Source organism: Rana temporaria, chromosome 5 (assembly GCF_905171775.1).
Source record: "Rana temporaria chromosome 5, aRanTem1.1, whole genome shotgun sequence".
Taxonomy (NCBI): Eukaryota; Metazoa; Chordata; class Amphibia; order Anura; family Ranidae; genus Rana; species Rana temporaria.
Window position 1 is genome coordinate 161,687,007 of NC_053493.1, and position 18,694 is coordinate 161,705,700.

At 41.5% G+C, this 18,694-nt stretch overlaps 1 protein-coding gene across 1 annotated transcript in view; it reads right to left on the minus strand.

Moving 5' to 3' along the window:
- Positions 1 to 1,513: 1,513 nt before the first annotated feature.
- Positions 1,514 to 18,694, minus strand: part of VWC2 (von Willebrand factor C domain containing 2) — a 606,745-nt gene continuing 589,564 nt past the window's right edge. Inside the window, exon 4 of the mRNA XM_040353321.1 lies at positions 1,514 to 1,934. Within this exon, the coding sequence (XP_040209255.1) occupies positions 1,783 to 1,934 (152 nt within the window). The 3' untranslated portion in view covers positions 1,514 to 1,782. The remainder of the gene's footprint in view (positions 1,935 to 18,694) is intronic.

The following is an 18,694-nucleotide window of genomic DNA, read 5'->3' on the forward strand; positions in this document are numbered from 1 at the left end:
GGTACGGTACCTTCCATGCCAGCAGGATATCCATGATCGCCATCAGCATGCAGGGTCTGTTCTCGTTTTGAATGGGGACAGTGCTCCTTCCAGAGGACCCTCCTAGATGACGTACTTTTATAGGCGATGCGGAAAAGTAACCATACAAACAAGTATATAAAAATATAAATTGTATTTTTAACAGAGTAAAATCATCTTAGAAAGGGAAATCAGAAGTAGGGCTTGGGTAAAAAGCAGCTTGTAAATAAGAGGAGAACCTCTATGGAATAACTGAAGGGTGAGACATCCACCCTTGTGGATGTCTCACCCTTCAGTTGTTCCATAGAGGTTCTCCTCTTATTTACACACTGCTTTTATATAATTTATATTTTTATATACTTGTTTGCCTATGTGGTTACTTGTCTGCATCGCCTATTAAAGTCCTGCATCATGGAATGTTTTTCTTATTCTATATATATTGGGATGATGGCAATCTCACAGCTCCCCACCATATATTTTCCTATTCACTTTAAATACGGTACTCATTCATGTGCTAGCAACAATGGGGTAGATTCAGAGAGAATTTACGTCGGCGTATCTATAGATACACCGCGTAAATTCAAATCTGCGCCGGCGTATCTTCTTTCTGTATTCAGAAAGCAAGATACGCCAACATTAGCCTAAGATACGACTGGCATAAGTCTCTTACGCCGTCGTATCTTAGGGTGCATTCTCACATTGGCCGCTAGGTGGCGCTCCCGCCGTTTTCGGCGTAGATTATGCAAATTACCTAGTTACGCCGATTCACAAACGTACGTGCGCCCGGTGGTAGTTTTTTACGTCATTTGCATAAGTCGTTTTCAGCGTAACGTTGCTCCTGCTATTAGGTGGCGCAGCCAATGTTAAGTATGGACGTCGTTCTCGCTTCGAAATTTGGATTTTTTACATCGTTTGCGTAAGTCGTTCGTGAATAGGGCTGGACGTAATTTACGTTCACGTCGAAACCAATACGTCGTTGCGGCGTACTTGAGAGCAATGCACACTGGGATATGTACACGGATGGCGCATGCGTCGTTCATAAAACACATCAATCACGTCAGGTCATCACACATTAGCATAAAACACGCCCCCCTTCCACATTTGAATTACGCGGGCTTACGCCGGCCCCATTTACGCTACGCCGCTGCAACTTACGGAGCAAGTGCTTTGTGAATACTGCACTTGCTCCTGTAAGTTGCGTCGGCGTAGCGTAAATACAATACGCTGCGCCGCCGTAACTAGGCGTGCAGGTACCTGAATCTGCCCCAATGTTTTTTTTTTTTGTTTTTTATGATTAGATACTGACGGTGAACACAATTTCACCTTATTTACCAATATTCACTTTGAAAAGTGAACAGTCTTTACCCCATTAGCAAATCATCCATATAGTGTTCTTTATAAAGTTTATTATTAATCATGACATTACCTAATTTATTATTTGATAAAAAAGGATATAGGTATAAGACACAATAAATGTAGATCATCTTAACTCAAATTATCTGTATAAAACATTTATTTTTATGGTCTGCAAGGATGTGTAGATATATAGAATATTGTTTAGTTAAGTAATTACCGTGAAAAATACACATTTATTCAGACAGAAATCTAGATCTTATTTTTGTCAAAATTATTATATTTTACATTTTATGAAAAAGAAATACAGTAGGAACAGTTTCATCCATGTAAATTTCCCATGTGTTCCTTTGAGATTGTCCGTTGCTATAAGTCCATTGATGCCTCTGAGTTTTTCTTTTTTAAAGTTTATTATATCTGTTTGCATTCATGTCTAGTGCACAGTGCTTGTCGTTCAATTCTCCAGGTGCCTTCTTCATAGGTACAATGGCATATAGTGCAATCATCAGTCTTTATTTCTCTTCCCGCTGGGATTACAATAGTCTCTGCAAAGCAGTTTGGTCCTATAAAAAAAACACAAAAGTATATAATTTAAATTTCAAACAATATTACATTTGCTGTTTATAAAACACTTTTTCACAGAACATTTACAGCATTGTTTTTTATAGTTTATAATGATTACTTGCAGTTTGCTTATGTTCAGTTTAATTAAACTGTAAAGGCTTTCACAATAAAACAACAAAACAAGGAAAAAAGGACTCTAAAGGTTGCCACTCATAACTCCTAGGCAGGGTGCTTTGCACCCAGGTGCCTGCAGAGGTGGGGGCGCCGAAGTTCCAGAGTTCTCTCCTCCTTCTGGCAGTCCTCTTCCTGACAAGAGGGTTCTAGTTTTCAGTGGCTGCTGAGTGCTGATGTGCAGAAATTAATTCCTCACACTGGGAGTCTGGGATCCCGCAACTCCAGTTGGAATGCCTCCCCCTTTCATCTCCATTTCGGGCTGCAGAGCGTGCCTCAAAGAAGTTACTTCGATGTCCTGCCAGCGCACCGCTCCAGTGTGAAAGCACTCGAGCTCTCACACTGGGATTGAAGATGAGACTTTTTTCGGGCGCTATTTTTAACATTAAAGTACCTGAAAAACATCTCCAGTGTGAAAGGGGTCTAATGGACCATCTCCTGTACTATTGTCTGCAGTCTCTGACCATCTCCTATATCATGTCTACAGTCTCTGACCATCTCCTGTACTATGTCTGCAGTATCTAATCATCTCCTGTACTATGTGTGCAGTCTCTATCATCTTCTGTACCATGTCTGCAGTCTCTGACCATCTCCTATATCATGTCTGCAGTCTCTGATCATCTCCTGTACCATGTCTGTAGTCTCTGACTGTCTCCTGTACTACGTCTGCAGTCTCTGATCATCTCCTGTACTATGTCTGCAGTTTCTGATCATCTCCTGTACTATGTCTGTAGTCTCTGATCATCTCCTGTACCTTGGCTGTAGTCTCTGACCGCCTCCTGTACCACGTCTGCAGTCTCTGATCATCTCCTGTACTATGTCTGTAGTCTCTGACCGTCTCCTGTACCACATCTGCAGTCTCTGACCGTCTCCTGTACCATGTTTGCAGTCTCTGATCATCTCCTGTACTATGTCTGCAGTCTCTGATCATCTCCTGTACTATGTCTGTAGTCTCTGATCATCTCCTGTACCACGTCTGCAATCTCTGACCGTCTCCTGTACTATGTTTGCAGTCTCTGATCATCTCCTGTACTATGTCTGTAGCCTCTGACCATCTCCTGTACCACGTCTGCAATCTCTGACCGTCTCCTGTACTATGTTTGCAGTCTCTGATCATCTCCTGTACTATGTCTGCAGTCTCTGACCATCTCCTGTACTATGTCTGCAGTCTCTGATCATCTCCTGTATGATGTCTGTAGTATGTCTGGGGGTCTTTCTAACAGACTCTCTAACAGAAGCCCTCTCTGTGTCCATCAGAGAGGCCCCCCTCCAGGTCCCAATAAAGAACTCTGCTCCTCTTCCTGTATTTTGTTTATTGTAAAGAGATCATGTAAGGGTCCCAGGGTAATGAAGACTTTGTGGGGGAGCATTTCTGTGGTTGAGTCATTGCCATAGAAACATTTGTAAAGGGGAGGAGTTGGTAAAATAACCACGCCCATGTGGGGGCGCCAGAAATATTTCTGCACCCAGGAGCCTGTGACTCTAGGATCGGCCCTGATGTGAGTACTCAGCTGGACTATAGTTACAGGAATTCTATAATTGTATGTTGTAAATAACTATGATTTGCTCCCCAATATAAATAGTATCTTACGAAAAAGCTAGGTATACATTTATGGATAATTGTTGATGTCATTACTCCTTTTGATGTCTCATACGGGCTAGGTCCTTTTAGAACACATATACTCTAATTCAGTTTGGGAATACTGGCTACACTTATGACTAGTGTTTGAGGTTTTTATATACATTTTTATGGTATTTTTGTTGTGAATAAACATTTGTATTTTTATAATTCTTTGTGAGTACTCACTGCCTTTATCTGGAGTTATGAGTGACAACCCTTAAAGTCCCTTTTCCCTTGTTTTGTACTTCTTTTGAATGTGGTGCCACATCAGCAATTTGCACTTAATTTTGCTGGCACTATAAAAGCATTCTACACATCTATAGTCATTGAACAGTAGTTTTGCACATCAGTTCTATAATATCACCTTTTTTTGTTCATGAAACTCGGTACTGTATTGTCTATCATAAAATGAATAGCCAAACAACCAGAAAGGAATTAAATAGAAGTAAATCAATTACAATTAAAATATAAGTACATTTTAGAAGGAAGCATGTACTGTAAATCCTGAATAAATGTTAAAGCAGGGTTCCACCCAAGAATTCATCTTACGCTTTTCGAAACCCTCCCCCCCACAGGTGTCACATTTGGCACCTTTCAGGGGGGGAGGGGGGGCAGATACCTGTGTAATACAGGTATTTTGCTCCCACTTTTCGGGCATAGATACCCGAGCCACCCGCGGGTATCTACACCACTTCCGGCTTCTTCTGGGAGACACACAGGTCCCAGAAGACAGCAGGGACCAGTGGGAATGCGCAGTGCGAGTCGTGCACGCGCATTAAGGAACCAGGAAGTGAAGCCGTAAGGCTTCCCTTCATGATTCCCTTACCAAAGATGGCAGTGGCAGAACCCGAGAGCCAAGCGATAGATAGGCTTTGGGTGCCAGCATCACGTGCGCCCTGGACAGGTACGTGTCCTTATTTTAAAAGTCAGCAGCTGCAGTATTTGTAGCTGCTGACTTTAAAAAAAATTAAATTCAACATGACTCCGCTTTAATCTTTACAAAATATAGGACTACATTTTGTAAAGGATATGACCGAGAGCAGGCAAAAATTGCTATGGTATGCTTGCATTGCAAGCTCACATCAGTACACAAATGTGTGTGTGCATATGAAACACAGTGTAGCAAATTGTACACTAATGATACATACAGTGCAAACCAAATTTGCTGACTGACAATCAGAATATGGTAGTGCAATAAGACATAAATGTAACAAAAAAAAAAGCCATATTGGCCAGCTTGTTATGCAATTGAACAGGCTAAGCAAATATGCAGGTAAACAAAAGTCTACATGCAGTGCTGTCAAAGCAAGCATATACATTTTTATTTATCACTGGAAAGCTGTTCATATGAAATTGTGTAGGCATGCTACACATTGTGTAGGATCTTCCTGGTGGACTGCTAAATGTAAACAAACGTGTGGGGCTGTTGGCTGACATCATTAACCAGACTTTTAGATATGCACATTCTATGTTAACCTATTGTAAAAATGTTGTTGGTGAATGAATAATTATGCAAATAGGTAGTACTGCCCTCACCCTCTATGTTGGAATACAAACTGTAAAAAAACCCTGCAATGGTTAATTTTTATGCCATTGATTGACTGGTACACCTAGGGATCTTCTTATATACCTGAACATCAACAGGCTACACATTTATTTTAGAACTGTTTTCTTTTCTGTTCCTTCACCTGCAGAAATCTGAAAAACTTGAGAACAAAATGAGGACAGAGCTAGGAGCAGCATCAGAACTTGGATAAATAATGCAACCAGTTTTAGGAAAAGGCCCGTAGGCGCCAAAGAAAAATAAAGGGAATTAAAAACATCATAAGTAAGATTTTTAGTTATGAAGTAAGATCACATAGTGGTGTAGACTGTGGGTGAGTTGGCGGAAGACTAGGAAAATTGCTTTTAATTTTTTAATTCATGCTGCTTTTGTTAAATAATCAGCCACTTAAATTCCACATTTTTGTTGCCTTTTGTTTAAATCAAGAGGTATTGATGCAGCTCTGTGCCCAGACACTAGTGATTATTATTTCGAATGTCTATGCACAGAGTAAATGTCATATTGTTATGTAAATTTTGTTATAATACTGACTTACTCAGAAAACACTTGTCACTTTATCTAGTGAGTAAACTGCTTCATGTACTAGTTATCTTTTCTTGTGGACTGATTCCTCTTCAAAAAGTATCATGTTTTTCAAATTAATTCTCACTTCTTAACCCCCCTGGCAGTATTCCCGAGTCTGGCTCGGGCTAAGATTTCAGAACCAAAAGTGGTAACCCCGAGCCAGACTCGGGATCGCCTTGCAGTATCCACAGGCATGGTTTACTTACCTTGTCCCTGGATCCTGCAATGCCTCCCCGCTGTGTGAGCGAGTGGCGTCCTCGCTCGATTCACACAGTGCCTGTGTGCCGCCGATCTCCGTTCCCTGCGAAGTTACGGCGCACGGGGGCGGAGAATGGCGCCAAATTCAAAAAAGTAAATAAACACATTACATACAGTATACTGTAATCTTACAGATTACAGTACTGTATGTAACAAATACACACCCCCTTTGTCCCTAGTGGTCTGCCCAGTGTCCTACATGTACTTTTGTATAGCGATAAAACAGCAATAATAAATTATAATCACTTGCAGAATTGAGCGATATCGATTTGTGGGGAAATTCGTCATAAAAAAATAAAAGTAATGACAGCGACAATTCTGCAACTGAGCAAATTTCAGTGTTTTTGATTTGATTACAATATTGAATAATTTTTATTATAATTATATTATTATTTGGTATAATTATTTATAGTTATTTATTATATTATAATTTGATTTTTGTTTTTCAAACTTTATCATACCCGAGATGTCTACCAGACTCTTGTTTGGACAGATTTAAGTGAGTTATTCCTAAGAATTACAGGCCTACAATGTAAAACGCCAAATTTCCTTGCAAAATAATGGTACCGCTTTTAGCACCTAAAAACTGAAATAATCATACCACCAGGGAGGTTAATTCCAGCAGCTAGGGCTGGTTGTTAATTTAAAATAGTTTATTAACCTTAGTTACTTGCTGTTCATTTTACTTTTCATGTGTTCCCTTGTTTTCTAAGATACCTTCAGGCAAATGGAAGGTAAAGCTTCTTTTCATATATTGTTCCTGATTTACTAGAATGAGGCCTCGTACACACGACAGAGTTTCTCGGCAGAATTCGGCGAGAAACTCGGTCAGAGCCGGATTCTGCCGAGAAACTCTGTCGTGTGTACACTTTCGGCCCGATGGAGCCGCCGAGGAACTCGTCGAGAAAATAGAGAACATGTTCTCTATTTTCTCGTTGTTCTATGGGAGAACTCGGCCCGCCGAGCTCCTTGGCGGCTTCAGGGCTGAACTCGACGAGGAACTCGATGTGTTTGGCACGTCGAGTTCCTCGGCCGTGTGTACGAGGCCTCAGAGATCCTTTCCCCAGGGATGATCAAAACTTCCCTTCCTGGACCAAATGTACAAGAATTTACTAAAGCCTAATACACTCACGATGACCAGATATTACAACATTTTTTTACATATTAAAAAAAAAAAATCAGTTACTTTTTGAAACAGTCTATGTTACATTTTTGATTATACATTTTAGGCCCCTTCCACACGAGGCGGACTCCATCGCTGCGGAGTCCGCCTTCTCCCGCCAGCTCAGCGGGAGATCAGTTTGTTGATCTCTGCAGAGCTGGCGGATGACAAGCATCTCTCTGCTCACTGAGTGGGGAGGGGCTTGTCAGGCGCCGCTGTTTCCTATTGAAACGATCTGATGAAAACGGACAGCATGTCCGTTTTCATCAGATCTTATCCGATCCGATCCGCCATGGATGGATGGGGACGTATCCCCATACGTCTGTTTTTAGCGGATCGGGTCGGATGTCAGCGGACATGTCTCCGCTGACATCTGACGCTCCATAGAAATGCATGGATCAGCCGTTCAGGTCCGCTGTCAAAACTGACAGGCGGACCTTAGAATGCTGTCATAAGCACCAAATGCGAGATTTTTTTTACCAAAAATATGTAGCAGAATACATATTGGCCTAAATTGACAGACATTTGATTTTTCTTTTCTTTATTTGGATATTTTTTTTTTTAGCAGAAAGTAAATTTTATTTTTTCTTCATTTAAAAACTGTTTACACATTTGTTCTTTTTTTACATTTTCCTCTCTAGCAGTAGAAAAATATATGAGGGGGTTGATTTACTAAGAAAACCAGGACGTTTTGGTCGCTCTACATTTAATAATACCCAATTAAGCCAATTAAATAGGGGAACATGTGAATGAAAAGAGCGCTTTTAGCAGCGAACATGCATTTGTAAATGCCGAGTTGGCACTAATCAGCGTTGTAGCGGATGTGCAAGTGCCAATGGCTACTAAGTTTATTATATGGAACTGTATTGCAGCCATGATCACATAATTGTGAATACAACATTTTTATGTGAGATGTTCTGTACCTTGTGTACATCTATTTATGTATGTTCCAATTAGTATTCCTAGTTTATTTTCTTCTTTTGCTAAAGAATGCAGTTATGAATGAGTATTACAGAGTAAAAAGGGAAAATTATCGGTGTCTGTCTTGTGCAGTGCCACATCCATATGAAAAGTCAAGGAAAAAGAGAAATGGAACCCCTAACTGGACTTTTAAGGCACTTGTGATAAACAAATTGTGTATAGAGAAAAAGTGTATCTTATATAATATTTATTAGAAAAATCAAAAGAAAAAATTCAATATTTTTTTTTTTTTAACATGATCAGAGGTAGACACAAAGTATTTGTACATATGAATTCAGAATTACAGCATTGCATTGTATGGTGTGATTCTCTGAAATGTCTCGACGTTTCTGAGAGGTGTCTCTCTTTCTTCAGGGGTATAGCGAAGAGTCACATAATTATCTATAATATGTATGAAGAGTGGTCAGTATAAACCGTATAATATTTTTATCACACATAATAGGATATAACAGAAGGGGTAATGGACTTGTAATACTTACAGCTGAACAAGCTGCATCATATACAGGTCATTCTGATCATGCGGTTAAAAACATGAACTGCCTGCTGGTCCAGGTCTGTTGATGTAGTTAGTTGCATAAGAAATTTGTATTGCCAGACACCTGGTAGGTAACCAGGTTGATCCCCAAAAGATAGAAGTGCTGCTGGAGCCAAAAAATCTCCCTGGGCCCTGTGTAGGGGTTCCATTTCTCTTTTTCCTTGAGTATTACAGAGTAATGTCTGTTATTCTGTAAACTTACATGTATTGAACATTTACAGTTACATATGTGTTATATGTTTTTTTTTATTATGTCAATTTCATTTTTTATGAGACTAGAAAGCAGTAATTATTTATGTTAATTCTTTAATCATACTATTACACTATTTCGAAGGTCTCAGTGAATTTAGCACAATGGCTTGGTGGTGTGCACTGATCGCTACAAAGAAATCAGAGTACGAGTTCAAATCCCAGCCAACCTACCACCCACCTAAGGCAGCTGTGTTGATTTGTGCAGTGCCCAAGCATATTCAAATCGAAAAACAAAAAGATGTAAACTGTGATTTTTGGAATTCCACACCTTAACCCAACAGTACGCACATTTGCATTCAGAAATTTTAGGGGTTATACTTATGTAGCGCCCCCCCCTTTAAAGTTAGTGGGGCGTCATGCTAAAGTTAGTGGGGAATGGGAGATTTCAGTTGCTCCTATTCACTAATTGTTAGTTTGTGCTGTTGCCAGTTCAGAACTGCCTCGTGGGTCAGTCTGTATGTCCAGGGGTGCGTTGCCACCCCTGGGCGACAGTTGGCTCTATAGGGGTTCTGACAGAACCATTCTCCCCAGCAGCCAATCAGGGTTTTTATTTTCCCTCTTTGGGCATGCTGGCGGGGGGTATATCTGTGGCACCCGCCATTTTTCGGTTGTTCTCTGCGGGGCCCGAGATCCAGGTGCGGCATCCACCTTCAGGGTGCGCGCATCCACGGGCCCCATCCTCATGGCCTGCCTGGCTGAAGCTATGCACCTCGTGGAGCCTTTTGATGAAGAGAGGGACTCCAGCGGCTTGCTGGGTTCCAGATCCTAAGCTGGGAGCTGAACGGTGGGGGATTGGCTCGAGAGAACCTAAGTACAGAGGTTGTTTGCGAGGCCTGGATGAACCACCGGGGATTCGGTCACCACACCACATGACAGGTACCCCTTTTTGCTGTCAGTAGGTGACCCTACAGAATAGGACTTACTGGGAGGATTCGTTATCCTTACTCTTTGACTACACTGAGAAAATTTACTAAGCCTGTGGCAGAGGCATTGTTTCCTCCCAGTGATTTGATTATTGCAAGTGACCCTTTGGCGGCCAGGTTCAAGTTAATTGCCTGTCCAGGGGGCACTTACCCACCCTGGCGAGGGTGGCGACATTTTGAATCGTCTGTGCTGAGAGCAGGCTTGCTCTCTATGCTTCTGATATCCAAGGCCTGATGCTAAAAGTTCTTCCTACTCATCAACCCTTTTCTCTACTGTGTGTCATGTTGATGTTGGCCATGTTGGCCTTGGAATAAAGCATTGAAAACTCACGCTACTGTCTGGACACTTGCTCTTTTATCCACACTCACAAGTACTACCCCTAGACAGAAGAATTTGGTAACTTAATACGCCGATCCCAAATCAACCAGCGGCCCCTTTGGGGGTGAGCGCTACACTGGGGTGATGCCTGCAGCTGCAGGCATCACCCCGGTTCCGTTTTTTAGAGCAAACGGTCGGCTCTTTAGTAATAACAACCGATGCAGCTAAAAGCTGCTCGGCTGTTATCCTAAAGCATTTATTTAAAGCGCCCCCATCCCGGCTTGCTCACGCAGCAAATAAACCGCTTGCGTAAGTCAAGTAAGTGTTCAAATCACACATGTGAGAGATCGCCGCAATCGTTAAAGAGAGTAATAATTCTAAAAAAAATACCTCCTCTATAACTCTAACCTGGTAACCGTTACATTTTTTTAAAGCGTCGCCTATGGAGATTTTTAGGTACCATAGTTTGTCGCCATTCCACATGTGTGCGCAATTTCAAAAGGGTGACATGTTAGGTATCTATTTAAAAGAAAAATAGAATTACACTAAAATCTGTATTCCACAAATCAATCTTTCAGATTTATAGCTATAAAGTTCATATAAAAGTCCACCAGTGCTTATAACTAGGAACTGATGAAATGAGCCACCATCGATCACCCCATGTGAAGAATCCGCCACCAAATAGTATGGTTTGCTTCTTACCAAATCCAAATGATCCCCCGTTACAGGGGATCAAAAAGCACGTTTAAACCCAGCCTAGGTCTTTCTCCCAGTGTAAACGTAGACCTGTCCACAGGGCGCCTCTCATTCACTCAGAGATGGATGGATGGATTTGTATAAAAAACAAAAAGCTCCACATAGTGTAAATTCTTTTAGGTTTTTATTAAAATACAAAGTATCACACTTACATATTCAATGTGCGTTAAAAGCCTTAAGTCTGGTGTGCTGGCCGGCGCACAACCAGACAAACCATCCTTCCGGGACACAAAGGAATACACAAGGTGACGTCAGCACATCCCTCCAACCTACACGCTTCGTCAGAGATGGCGTTATACAGGGGCTGCGTCACCTCCTTAAATAATAGGCAAAACAAACCAAGCCTCGATCTGAGCTGTGACTCGCCGATCTAACTTCCACATTAGCATGTAGTGTAGCGTCACTCGGCGGCTGCCTCCCTCGCCTCCCTCTCTCCCCTTTTTTGGTCATCGTCGCAAGATGGATTTACATCACTGGCAATTTTCTTTTATTCTTTTTAATAAAGGACTTGTCCCAAGCTGTCTCTTGTTTTTTTTTACACTTTTTTTGTGAAATGGTAGGGGTACAATATACCCCGTTACCAATTCATATAGGGTGGGCCGGGATCTGGGGTCCCCTTTTTTTAAAGGGGGCTTCCAGATTCCGATAAGCCCCCAGCCCGCAGACTCCCACAACCACCGGGCAAGGGTTGTGGGGATGAGGCCCTTGTCCCCATCAACATGTCCCCATCACAGACCCCCAAAGTATCCTCCCCATGTTGAGGGCATGTGGCCTGGTACGGTTCAGGAGGGGGGGCGCTCTCGCGTCCCCTCCTCTTTTCCTGCGGCCTGCCAGGTTGCATGCTCGGATAAGGGTCTGTTATGGATTTTTTTCAATTTTGGCGCAGGGTTCCCCTTAAAATCCATACCAGACCTAAAGGGTTCGGTATGGATTTTGAGGGGGACCCCTACGCAATTTTTTTTATTTGGTGCAGGGTTCCCCTTAATATCCGTACCAGACCTGAAGGGCCTGGTATGAAATTTGGGGGGACCCCCACACAATTTTTTAATTGGACTGGGGTGGGACCCATGCAATTTTTTTTTCAATTACTTTTATCTGTATTCCCGATACCCGACAATTTATCACAGCCGCGAGTAGTTTTAAATTACTTTTTTCCTTTAGAAATTTCATTTTTCTGCAGGACTGTTCTAAACATGGGAAAATTGTGCCACTTTACAGGCATACTTACTATAGACAACCCCCCCCCCCCCCCCGGTACGAAATTTAAAGGAATATTTCACTTTTATTGTTTCACTTTAAGCATTATTAAAATCACTGCTCCCGGAAGAAAACAGCCGTTTTAAAAAAAAAATGTGCATTGATACATGTCCCCTGGGGCAGGACCCAGGTCCCTAAACACTTTTTGCAATACCATGCATATAAGCCTTTAAAATTTGCATTTGATTTCTCCCATAGACTTTTAAAGGGTGTTAAACGGCTTTCGAATCTGCAGAGAACACCCCAAATTGTTCGCTGTCCAGCGAACAGGCAAACACCTGGTGTTCGAGTCAAACTTACGTTCGACTCGAACATCGGGCTCATCCCTAGTGAGGAGTACAAAAACAAGTGTGTCTTGCCTACAGTCAAGCATGGTGGTGGGAGTGTCATGGTCTGTGGCTGAATGAGTGCTGCCAGCACTGGGGGAGCTACAGTTCATTGAGGGTACCATGAATGCCAACATGTACTGTGACATAATGAAGCCGAGCATGATCCCCTCTCTTTGGAGACTGGGACGCAGGGCAGATATCCAACATGATAAGACCCCTCCAAGATGACTACTGCCTTGCTAAAGAAGCTGAGGGTAAAGGTGATGAACTGGCCAAGCATGTCTCCAGACCTAAACCCTATTGAGCATCTGTGGGGCATCCTCAAACGGAAGGTGGAGGAGTGCAAGGTCTCTAACCTTCAGCAGCTCCGTGATGTCGTCATGAAGGAGTGGAAGAGGACTCCAGTGGCAACCTGTGAAGCTCCATGCCCAAGAGGGTTAAGGCAGTGCTGGAAAATAATGGTAGCCACACAAAATATTGACACTTTGGGCCCAATTTGGACATTTTCACTTAGGGGTGTACTCACTTTTGTTGCCAGCGATTTTGACATTAATGTTATACAAGCTGTACACTCACTACTTTACATTGTAGCAACGTGTAATTTCTCCAGTTTTGTCATATGAAAAGATAATAAAACATGTACAAAAATGTGAGGGGTGTACTTACTTTTGTGGGATACTGTAAGTACCATTTATCCAATAATATTATGTTCAAAACATTATTTCCGTGTGCAATTCCCATGTTATTAGCAAGAGTAATGATTTGGATGGTCTCTGTTGTCTGGGAGCTATAGTGAATTCAATTTTGGGAGTATATTTTCCCGAGTGGTATAGTGAATTCCATTTTCATGCTAATTAGCGTGATTTGGCTATTTTGAGAGTATTTTTTTTTTCACATTTGCATATTTGCGCTATAGTAAATCAACCCCAATGTATCCTTTTCTCCATTCAAGAGGGGGAAAACACAGGGGACAGCTGCACAGTGACTGATCCCTGTGATAGCCAATCAGAGGATATCACAGTGATCAGGTGATTGGGATCTTGAACTCCCCGATTCCTGATTGTTAGTACAAGACCCAAGGCTCTAGGTGAGAGCCCGGTCTCAGTGCTGGGAGCTCACTGACGGATATAAACTGATATAAAATGACTGCATATAAAAAGCATGACATATAAAATATACTTTTATTATAAATTAAAATAAAGTTTAATTAATTTGCTTTTATTTATTTATTTTGCAACATTTACTTACTAATTATGAATGGTTTTAAAAATATATTCAACCTCTTGTATCAAAGTATAACAACTTTTTCCATAAATACAGTATATTTATTTTGAATGAACAGTATTTGACCTGCATTTCACTTGTCCTATAAATAATTTACATGCAGTAGTCTAGAGTGCCAGTATTGTAGAAGTAATAATGAGTAATTAAAATGGCCACCTGCTGTAGAGAGCAAAATGACAGTAACTCTTATGAATAATGGAAAGAGGACGCAGCGTCCTACATCTGTTATATGTCTTGCACCTTCACATTTAAGAAGCTGATGACTTCCCTTCACAATTCATTTTTATGCCCCACAGGAATATCTTAGTCTTGCTTTGTGAAAGTTCTTTTTTATTTATTTTTTTAAGTCAAAATCGTAAATAGCGACCTAACAGAGAAAATGCAAGTGAGATGCAATAACGCCTCAATTACATTTGTCAAGCAATCCTGAGGATGAAGGCAGTGGGAATAATCATTATCCTACTTTTGACTTACTTAGCTCCAGGTCATTTAAATCTTTCTATTTTTGTAATACTTATCAAGGAATAAACACCTGCATCTAAGGATATTTTTTTATAAGAAAAAGGACAAAACAAAAAAAAGTGGCTTTGTTTGTCACGTGCAACATAAATAGCTGGATTCAGGTAGGGGCGCGCATCTTTGCGGCGGCGTAGCGTAGCGTATTTACACTACGCCACCGTAAGTCAGAGAGGCAAGTACTGTATTCACAAAGTACTTGCCTCCTAAGTTACAGCGCCGTAGCGTGAATAGGCTGGCGTAAGCACGCCTAATTCAAATGAGGATGTGGGGGGCGTGCTTTATGCATATTAACTGTGACCCGACGTGATTGACGTTTTTTACGAACGGTACATATCCCAGTGTGCATTGTGGCAAAGTACGTACGCCGCAAGGACGTATTGGTTTCGACGTGGACGTAAATTACGTCCAGCCCTATTCACGGACGACTTACGCAAACTACGTAAAATGTTCAAATTTCGACACGGGAATGACGGCCATACTTAACATTGGCTACGCTACCTAGGGGGCATCTTTATCTTTAGGCGGCGTATCTCTTACGGAAACGGCGTACCTTTACTGCGACAGGCGCACGTACGTTCGTGAATAGGCGTATCTATTCATTTACATATTCTACGCCAAACTCAATGGAAGCGCCACCTAGCGGCCAGCCTAAATATTGCACCCTAATGTACGACGGCGTAGGCTGGCGCATCTTAGCTAGGTTTAAGTGTATCTCAGTTTGAGAGTACACTTAAACTTAGGACGGTGCAGATTCCGAGTTAGGTCGGCGTATCTACTGATATGCCGGCCTAACTCTCTCTGAATCCACCTATAAATCACTGGGGGTCACTGGTAGATCCCTGGCAATTTAGGTTTGGAAAAAAAGTGAAATATTATTTAGGAACCACTATCCTTACAGTAGCTGCATGTGTGTTCTTCAGCAGGGGAGTGAAGGAACATTTTGTTAGGCTTTCTTCAGCAATTAGTTCCCTGAACAAAATAGAGATACTTTGCTAATATGTGATCTTTTAGTGGTCTGAAAAGTGACCACACCTGACGTAATGCTAATAAAGGAGCTTATAGTTTCTCCTAACTATATGCTTGTTATTAAAGCAGAGTTCCGCCTGAAAAAAATTCAAATAAAGGTCAGCAGCTACAAATACTGCAGCTGCTTACTTTTAATATAAGGACACTTACCTGTCCAGGGCTGAAGCCGACCCATCCCTCGGCTCAGGGTGGAGGCGCTGGCATCTTCAGTAAGGGAATCTGGAAGGGAAGCCTTACGTCTTCACAGCCTGGTTCACAACTGCGCATGCGTGAGTTGCGCTGTGCATTCTGAGTGGTCCCTGCTGTATTCTGGGACCTTGGTGTCTCAGAGAAGACAGCGGGGGGCAGAGGAGGGGTCAGAAAGGGTGTAGATCGTTGCGGATACTGCAGCGATCTTTCACTAGAAGTGGGAGCAAATACCTACATTAGATAGGTATCTGCTCCCCCCTTCCCCTGAAAGGTGCCAAATGTGACACCGGAGTTCAGGAGGAACCAGATCAGTGGAAGTTCCATTTCTGGGTGGAACTCTACTTTAACCACTTGAGCCCCGGGTCATTGTAAAATGACGGCTTCACGGTGGCTCTGAAAATCCAACAGGACTTCATATGACGTCCTGGAGTCCTCCGGCCACTGGGGGGCGCGCGCGCCCGACGTGTCCCCGAGATGCCGATGCGCGTGCCTGGCGGTCGCGATGTCCGCCAGGTACCCGCGATCGGTAATGACAGAGCAAGGACGTGGAGCTCTGTGTGTAAACACAGAGCTCCACGTCCTGTCAGGGGAGAGAGGAGACTGATCTGTGTCCCTTGTACATAGGGACACAGCATCGGTCACCTCCCCCAGTCACCCCCCTCCCCCCACAGTTAGAACACAATACAGGTACACATTTAACCCCTTCCTCACCCCCTAGTGTTAACCCCTTCAATGCCAGTCACATTTATACAGTAATTAGTGCATATTTATAGCACTGATCGCTGTATAAATGTGAATGGCGCCAAAAATGTGTCAAAAGTGTCCCATGTGTCCGCCATAATGTCGCAGTCCCAATAAAAAAAATCGCAGATCGCTGCCATTACTAGTAAAAAAAAAAAATAATAATAATAATAATAATAATAATAATAATTCTGTCCCATTTTTTTTAACGCTTATTGCGATTTTTTTTTTTTTTTTTACCAAAAATATGTAGAAGAATACGTATCGACCTAAACTGAGAAAAAAAACATTTGAAAAAAAAATTGGGCTATTTATTATAGCAACAAGTAAAAAATATTGATTTTTTTTTCAAAATTGTTGCTTGTTTTTGTTTATAGCGCAAAAAATAAAAACCGCAGAGGTGATCAAATACCACCAAAAGAAAGCTCTATTTGTGGGGAAAAAAAGGGCGTCAATTTTGTTTGGGAGCCACGTCGCATGACCGCGTAATTATCAGTTAAAGTGACGCAGTGCCGGAAGCTGAAATTTCACCTGGGCAGGAGGGGGGTATATGTGCCCGGTAAGCAAGTGGTTAAGTGAAAATATATTAAACAATTCTCTGCTCCCTATAATCACACTGTTTTGATATCGCACCAATTTGTGATTGGGGTAAAGCATCAACAAAGTCTGAAAAAACCCAAACTTGAAGCTGTAATTATATCTACCTTACCCCATGTTCAATAGTTGGGTGTGATGTCTCAGCCCTTCATGGAAGATTTCTGGATAATGCAAAGCAGGTGAAATCTCATGAATAGACACTACAATCCATTGCCTGGGTGTGATTTTGGCTGCTTTATATTCACTACAATTTAGCAGAATAGAATTTTCATTCAACCTCAAGCGCCATTATTGGATGATAAAGGTGAGGCATACACTTAAACTTTTTTTCTTTACAGATACAGTTTACACATACTAATAGTAGGTGATTTGTGAAGGGAAAGTGGCCTGGACAGTATAATCAGACTTTGCATGGTGTGCCCATACTTTATCTTGTGTGCCCATGTTTTTAATAGATATCTAAGGCCTCTTTCACACCGTCACACTGTGAGCAGTAACTCACATTATGTGCATTGGGGTGCTGCCGTGTCAATGGACATGTGTTGCAGAGAACCACAATGTATGACAATGCACTAAAATGTATTGTAACACGCTACATAAAAAAAACAAAACTTTTAGGCAGCCTATTAAAACGAGCAGACTACCTCAAAGTGGTGTAGATTAAATTGCAACATAATTGCAGTATAACATACTTTAATCACACTTGTTGTAACATTTGAAATGTCCCAGGAGGTTGCGGGTGGGGAGGGGTATGAACTTCTGTTCTGCTTGCCTAGGCAATAGTAAAGAATATAACTCTCTTATGAAAATCAAATTACAAGTAAAATATATTTGAATTGGAATGGAACAGAAAATAATAGATTAGAATAGAATAGAAAATAAAAGCATAGATTAAAATAGAAAACAATAGAATTGAATAGAAAAAAAAAATACTACTAACACTGTACAAAACATATGTACAACTAGTGTCTCATCAACATCTGTCTCATTGTGTACTAGCACACACAAAAACATCTGTTACAGTATACCATTGCACAAAACCTCTGTAATACTAATGGCCTGGGCAGGAAAGAATTGTAGTATTCAGGTGCTTAAATTAAACATATATGGGCATTGTGCAAGGGCTACCCGAGCTACCGAAACATAAATAACAATACAATATTCCAATTGTACTAATTCCAAACGTTTCGAATTGGAAAACGAAATTGAAATGAGTACATCATATTCCTTTCTAAAAATGATGTCTCTAGGTCAGGTGCACTACTAGTGCCCCATCAACATCTGTCACAGTGTACCCCAAAAACATCTGTAGTAGTAGAAGTGTATGTCCAATCAACATCTGTCGGAGCTTATCAGTGCAACCAGCAGACATTTTCCAGTGTACAAGAATATCTGTACGACTAGTGCCCCATCAACATTTGTCTCAGTGTGTACCAGCACACACCAAAACATCTAAGTTCGACTCGAACATCGGGTGTTCGCCGAATAGCGAACAATTTGGGATGTTCGCGGCAAATTCGAAAGCCGCAGAACACCCTTTAAAAGTCTATGGGAGAAATCAAAAGTGCTAATTTTAAAGGCTTATATGCATGGTATTGTCATAAAAAGTGTTTGGGGACCTGGGTCCTGCCCCAGGTGACATGTATCAATGCAAAAAAAGTTTTAAAAACTGAATTTTTTTCAGGAGCAGTGATTTGAATAATGCTTAAAG